Source organism: Lycium ferocissimum, chromosome 4 (genome assembly GCF_029784015.1).
Source record: "Lycium ferocissimum isolate CSIRO_LF1 chromosome 4, AGI_CSIRO_Lferr_CH_V1, whole genome shotgun sequence".
NCBI classification, from domain to species: Eukaryota; Viridiplantae; Streptophyta; class Magnoliopsida; order Solanales; family Solanaceae; genus Lycium; species Lycium ferocissimum.
Window position 1 is genome coordinate 7,966,161 of NC_081345.1, and position 6,824 is coordinate 7,972,984.

The 6,824-nt window shown below is 36.3% G+C and overlaps 1 protein-coding gene across 1 annotated transcript in view; it reads left to right on the forward strand.

Moving 5' to 3' along the window:
• The first annotated feature begins 2,422 nt into the window (after positions 1-2,422).
• LOC132053707 (disease resistance protein Roq1-like) overlaps positions 2,423-6,824 on the forward strand; it is a 5,386-nt gene continuing 984 nt past the window's right edge. Inside the window, exons 1-3 of the mRNA XM_059445820.1 lie at positions 2,423-2,866; positions 3,906-4,523; positions 6,211-6,814. Of these exons, the coding sequence (XP_059301803.1) occupies positions 4,039-4,523; positions 6,211-6,814 (1,089 nt within the window). The 5' untranslated portion in view covers positions 2,423-2,866; positions 3,906-4,038. The remainder of the gene's footprint in view (positions 2,867-3,905; positions 4,524-6,210; positions 6,815-6,824) is intronic.

A 6,824-nucleotide genomic window follows, 5' to 3' on the forward strand; every position in this document is an offset into this window, starting at 1 on the left:
CCTTTGTTTATCATTAACTATGGGTGAATCAAGTAGTTCACAAAGGCATACCGACTTAGTAGATCATCTTTCCCGACTCAAAATACCATCAAATTGATTAAGTATTATATATTAATCACTAAATATCATTGATTTCATTTGTTTATTCTAAATATGGGTGAATCAAGTAGTTGATATCAATTCACTCTAATGATCATTGGATTTAGTGCATACTGACTTAGTAGATCATCTTTCCTGACTCAAAATACCATCAAATTGATTAAGTATTATAAATTGATCACTCCATATCGTTGATTTCCTTTGTTTATTACTAGATATCATTGGTTTCCCTTTGTTGATCACTAAATATGGGTGAATCAAGTAGTATCTGTTGCAACTACTGTAATATCTGTTGCAGCAAGTGTAGTATCCGTTGAATAATCAGTAGTATCATTGCGACAAGTGACATAGTTGTTGAACAAGTCCTTACTCTTGTTGGATAAACACAACAAGTTACCCGCTTTCTAAAACAAGTCACTCCACTTGTTGAAAAAACCCCAAAATGTAACTTAGTTGTTGCAACAAGGCTTGTCAGTTGCTGCAACAGATTGCTTACTTGTTGAAAATCTTTTAGCAGTTGGATAAAAACCAACAAGATACTAGTTAAGCTTTTAACAAGTCCCGTTACTTGTTGGATAAAACACAACAAGTTACAGAGTCATTGCAAATGATTCATTAGTTGTTGAAAATTGTTCAAAGAATTTATTAACAAGAATACACACATTTGTGATTGAACACGATCAACATATCATATAAACCAAGTTCACAAACACCAAGAACATAAATTATCATTCTAAAAAAGAACAACATTAAAATGTCATAAAGTTCCAACAAATAACTATTATTACAACACAGTGCAATTAACAACTATGGAGCATTTCGGTTTGGATATGTTGTTTTTTGTGCTAACTGTTTTGCATAAGGTGCATTTTTTTTTCTCGTTCGCAATGATTCCCCGATTCCACGCCTCCTCTTTGTCTGCCTTCTTCTGGGTTTGCTAAGATCAACATATGAAGGAGGTATCTCTCTCTCTCTAATTCAAAACTTCTTTTCAAGATTTTTTTTTCTTTTTGGGTGGGGTGGTACAAAAAACAAAAAACAAAAAATTTTCAAAATTTTTTTTAAAATAATTTTTTTTGGGGTGGGTGGGTGGAGTAAGAAACCAAAGAAAAAAAAATTTCTTTTCAATTTTTTTTTTTTGCTTTGGGGGGAGGGGGGAGAGGGGCGGGGTGGGGGTGGTGCAAAAAATCAAAAACAAAAACTTTTCAAAACTTTAAAAAAAAAAATTAATTTTTTTTGGGAGGTAGGGGTGGGGGCGGGGGGGGGGGGGGGGGGGGGGGATGGTGCCAAAAACCAAAAACAAAAACTTTTCAAAACTTTTTTTTTTAAAAAAATAAAATTAATTTTTTTTGGGAAGGTGGGGATGGGTGGTGCAAAAAAAAAAAAAAAACTTTTAAAAATATATTCTTAAAAATATTTTTTTTGGTGGGCGTAGGGGGTGGGGGCTAGGGAGGGGGCGTGGTGGGGGTTGGGGACGAGGGGGGTGGGGAGTGGTGCAAAAAAAAAAAAAAAAAAAAAACTTTTAAAAATATATTTTTTGGTGGGGGTAGGGGTGGGGGCCATGGAAAGGGGCGTAGTGGGGGGGGGGGCTGGGGGTAGGAGGTAGGGGTTGTGCAAAAAAAAACAAAAAAAAAACTTTTAAAAATCTTTTTTTAATATTTTTTTTTTTTGGTGGGTGGGTGTGGGGGTGGGGGGCAAGGAGGGGGGGGGGTCGGGGGCTGGGGGTGGGGGTGGGGGTGGTGCAAAAAAAAAAAAAAAAAAAAAATTTTTAAAAAAACATTTTTTTTGGTGGTGGGTGAGGGTGGGGGGCAAGCGAGGGGGCATGGTCGGAGGTGGGGGTGGTGCAAAAAAATTCAAAAAAAATTCAAAATCTTTTTCGAAAAAACATTTTTTTTGGTGGGGGGGGGGGGCAAGGGCGGGGGGCGGGGTGGGGGGATGGGGGGCGGGGAGGGGGGGGGGTGGGAGCGAGGGACAAAGTGTTAAAAATAAAACTTAAGAGCAAAGTGTTAAAAATAAAGTTGAGGGTCAAAGTGTCAAAAATAAAACTGTTGGGCAAGCTTAAAATTCCTTAATCGCTAATAAGAAATCATCACATCTACTCAATAATTAAAACTTGAATCACCTCCACTCAATTTTAAAACTTAAAGGTGACTTATATTTAAATGCCCAACTTAGTTTTCAGGCTAAAACGACAAAAAGCCCATCTTTTAATGTGTTGGTAATTGACAAATAAGGGTATTTAAAAAAAAAAAAAAAAGTGAGTAAATAGCTATACTACAACCTGAAGTAGGTTAGCAAAACCTTCCAAATAGTTGTGAGTAAGAAAAAATGGAATGGAAGAGAAGAAGATTTATGGGTCCTAGCCATGGCACAATATCTCGAAAGTTTTAAGTCATCTCATCATCTGTCTGCAAGATTATATCCTTTTGCTAATTAAAGTTTTATTCAATCCATTTGTTGAGTTTTTTTAACCACAATACAATCCCTATGTATTTCTCAACTAGGTCTTGAGCAGTTGGTCTCATCACAGCTTCTAAATTAATCGCCATCAAATTTTATTACAGATTGAAAGTCCATCTTTTGCAGTAAGTTGCTTCATGCTTGGGGGTATAGTTGTCAGATTTCATGGATTCGTTGGAATGACTAAAAGAAAAGAAGAGGGGCTGGTTTATTGTGAGTGAAATAATATTGTCCATTAGACTAGCTAATGCCACATGTCACAAATCGAGAGGGGTACTGGGGGAACTTGAGGGAAGGCCTACTGGAGGTGAGCCTGTTAGTGGGTTAAAAGTCATATTCGGTGGAGAAAGTAGGTTGTCATGCTATAGTTATTTTATTGAAAATATACTATAAGTCGAGTGATTTTACTAATATAAAAATAAGATAAGTGCGTACCAAATAATTTCATCAGGTTGAGTGATCATTTGAGAAATTTAGCCAAAAGAACCCTCATCGAATATGGTACAAATATGGCATCCATTGTGGTTATTCTTCCTTTCTTCTCTCTCTTTAACTTCTGTTTCATTTTGTTAATTACCAGATTAGAGAGGATTTAGATTCAACATTTTAATAGTAATCGTCTTTCTTCATGGTCATTTAACTATGTAAAACATTTTTCTTCTAGCTCAAATGTTTGTTTGTTCGAGCAAAAGCTAGTGATCCTTCCCTGCTCTTTGTATCAAACTCATATTTTGCAATTTGCGCATCTGAACAAGTTTATTCTCGTTATGAGACAACGAGAATTCAAACAATAATAACGAAAAAGAAAAGCACACAATTTTAACGTGGAAACTCTCGAGGGGAAGAAAACCCCGACTGTCACCACTCTTATTTCTCAATGGAAGATGTTTTTACAGGATACATAATTATGAAGGAAATCCATCTATATATAGGCTGCGAAAGACCCTAAACCCAATAATAATCGAACCATTTTTCCATTTGTCCTTACATCAGTCTCACAAACATAACAATTCTTTTGTCCAACTTTCATGCAGGCATGGCTGATCATCTAATTTTCAGCTTTTATACAGCCTAAATTGCGACATAATTTTAAATGCCCTTTAAGTGTGTGCATTTGTCTTTCCAATTCCAAACTTGTACATTTAGTAAGATGAAGGCTTTCTAGCTAGATACTTTCAAAGGTACCTCATAGAAATATATGGGGAAAGGGCAAGAAAGTTGAGGACTTCCAAGCAGTCAAGAATAGCCACTTAAAAAAATTGGAGCATCTTTCTTATTAATTTAATCAACCCAAAAAGAACAAGTTTTCCAACCAACACAAGTCATATGCCACCACCGAAATGCAGATAACAATAACAAAGCAATTAATTAGTTAAATAATAAGGAAGAAGGAAAGAAGGGACAATAATACAGGTTATGGAAATTATGATGTGAGATTCTCTCTTGCAATTTGCATCTTCTTTTCTTCAACTTCTCTCCATGGCTGTTGAGAAAGGCAAAGACCAATCGTCGCTTCCAGTTCGTCCTTGGAAATATGACGTCTTCTTGAGTTGTAAAGGTGATGATACTTCAAAAACCTTTGTAGATCATCTCTGCTTAACATTTTACCAAGTTGGGATCAACACTTTCATTGCTGGTGATGAGCAGCTCTCTGAAGCCGCGAATGCAATTGAAGGATCAATCATTTTTATTATTATTCTCTCAAAAAACTATGCGTCATCAAGAAGGTGTCTTAATGAGCTTTTGCATATCCTTGAACTCAAGAACAACTCCAAACGGTTAGTTCTTCCTATATTCTATGATGTTGATCCTTCTGATGTGCGCAAGCAAAATGGAATATTTGCTGAAGCCTTTGCAAGACACGGAACATGTTCCCAAGAGGAAATCAATATTCTACTCTGGAAAGATGCACTCAATAAAGTTGGCAATTTATCAGGATGGGATCTCCGGCATGTTGCTCAAGGGTAATATTTCTTTTTTATAATTTGGTCCCTGTATTCTATAAATTTCATCTCCTTTTTGGGGAAAGGGGAGTTATGTTGAACTCTGATTACCTCATCTAAAAGTTTAATCCGTTAAATTGTGCACATTTTTATTTATTTGATTTTGTCCTTAATATGCTCGTTCACGTGTGGGCCACCTAATTCTTTTTGGGCAAATTACGTGTAAAGAAATCGGTAATGGTGAGCCCTGAAATCAGGACTTCTATTTGTACGTAGTAGAGATGGAATTCAGGAACTGTTGAGTATTGTTGAGCATAATTGGTTGCTCACAACTTGAATTTCATTATTGCAAAGTGAGGACCAACTTCAGTCTTACACTTCTTATACTCAATTTTTTTCATTCACACTCTAGCAGCTCGGTTTGTTGTTCTCTCTTATTTCTCACTTGCTCTCAGACTTCTTTGCTTGCTTGAGCACACATACATCCCAAAATACCACCCTATTATAAGGTGGTGATGGAGAATCTATTTCTAGAGTCATACCTTCCACTTATTTCTAGAATTGCCCTGGGGAGTTATATATTTGTGTATTGATAAGACCGTTTGAGCATTGAACTCAGGACTTCTATTTGTACGCAGTAGACATGGAGTTCAGAAAATGTTGAGTCTTGTTGAGCACAATTCGTTGCTCACAGTTTGAATTTTATTGTTGCAAAGGCTGGCCCAACTTCTATCTTACACTTCTTGGCATTCAAGTTTTTCTTTCACTCACACTATAGCAACTTTCTTTGTTGCTCCCTCTTATTTCTTACTTACTCTCACACTTCTTTGCTTGCTTGGCTTATTGCTTAATTGAGCATACATACATCTCAAATGACCACATCTATTTATAGGTGGTGATGGAAGAATCTAGTTGAGGTATTATTTTAGAATCGAAACTTACACTTATTTTTAGAATTTCCCTTTTTAAAATATTTCTAGGCTTCGCTCGAGAACCTTCATTCCAGAGCTCTTATTTCAATTCTCTACAAGTCTTGAATATTCTAGATTCTTCTTTGAAATATCTTAGATATTAAGTCGGTGATGACTTTTCAACAGAAATAACCATCAAATATAACTCCAAAGAACCAAATTCCATAAACAATATAGAGGAAGAATGAAGAGAATATTTTATCGAGTGGAAATCCAATAGGGATTTGGTTCCTCGTCTCCCGAGTGCTTAAATGCCTTATCTCCATGACCACCTCATATAAAAGCTTATGATGTTAGAGAGAGAGCATATTTTTATTTAACGAATTATATCTCTAACAAGAGAATTAGGTGATACAATTTTTTTGATTCAGCTAAAGCAGACTACAATGTCTTGCAAGTAGTATATTTTTTAAACAGTACGAAGTCTTTGATACTAGATTCATCGGTCCATCAAATCTATAGTTCAACTTGAAGTTCCTGATCAAGTTAATTTGATTCCCAATGCAACTCTTCAAGTAGGTTCCACTCAATGATACGTTCTTGAAGATTGAATTTTAACCATACGTTTGGAGACGATTATTTTGTTTCCTCTGTCCCTTTCTATTGAATTTTCTAGTTGCGAAATGGCAATACCTGTTATTGTTCAAGAAGCAAATGAACCAAAGGGTCAGCTGTATGGTGTTATTTTTTTTTTGTCTTTTGTTGTGTTTCGCTGAACCAACTTATCAATCTTGCAGGTTTGAATCAAAATTTATCCATATAATTATTGAGGAAGTCTTACAGGAAGTCAAATCTCGCACACCCCTCCACATTACCGAGCACCCTCTGGCACTTTATCCCCGTGTTAATGAAATAGAGAAGTTATTGTTCAAAGGTGGTTGTGATGATGTTAGAGTTATTGGGATTCATGGCATGGGTGGAATCGGCAAAACAACTCTTGCAAAAGCTGTGTTCAACCAAGTTCTTCAGCATTTCGAAGCAAGTTGCTTTCTTGAAAATGTGAAATTAGAGGCTTCTGAAAGACATAATGGATTAGTTCATTTACAAGAGAAACTTCTTGGAACAATTCTTAGGAGAAAGATCAAAGTATACAATGTTGATGAGGGCATTACATTGATCAAAGAAGGGATTTGGCAGAAAAAGGTTTTCATCGTCCTTGATGATTTGGACGATCAATGCCAGTTAACTGCATTGCTTGGAGAACGTGATTGGCTTCGCCCGGGGAGTAGAGTTATCATAACAACTCGAGACAAGCATTTGCTCAAAGAACTGCAGATGAATGAGCAATATGAAGCCAGGAAATTGGATCACAAAAGCTCGTTACAGCTCTTCACATTCCATGCTTCAGAAA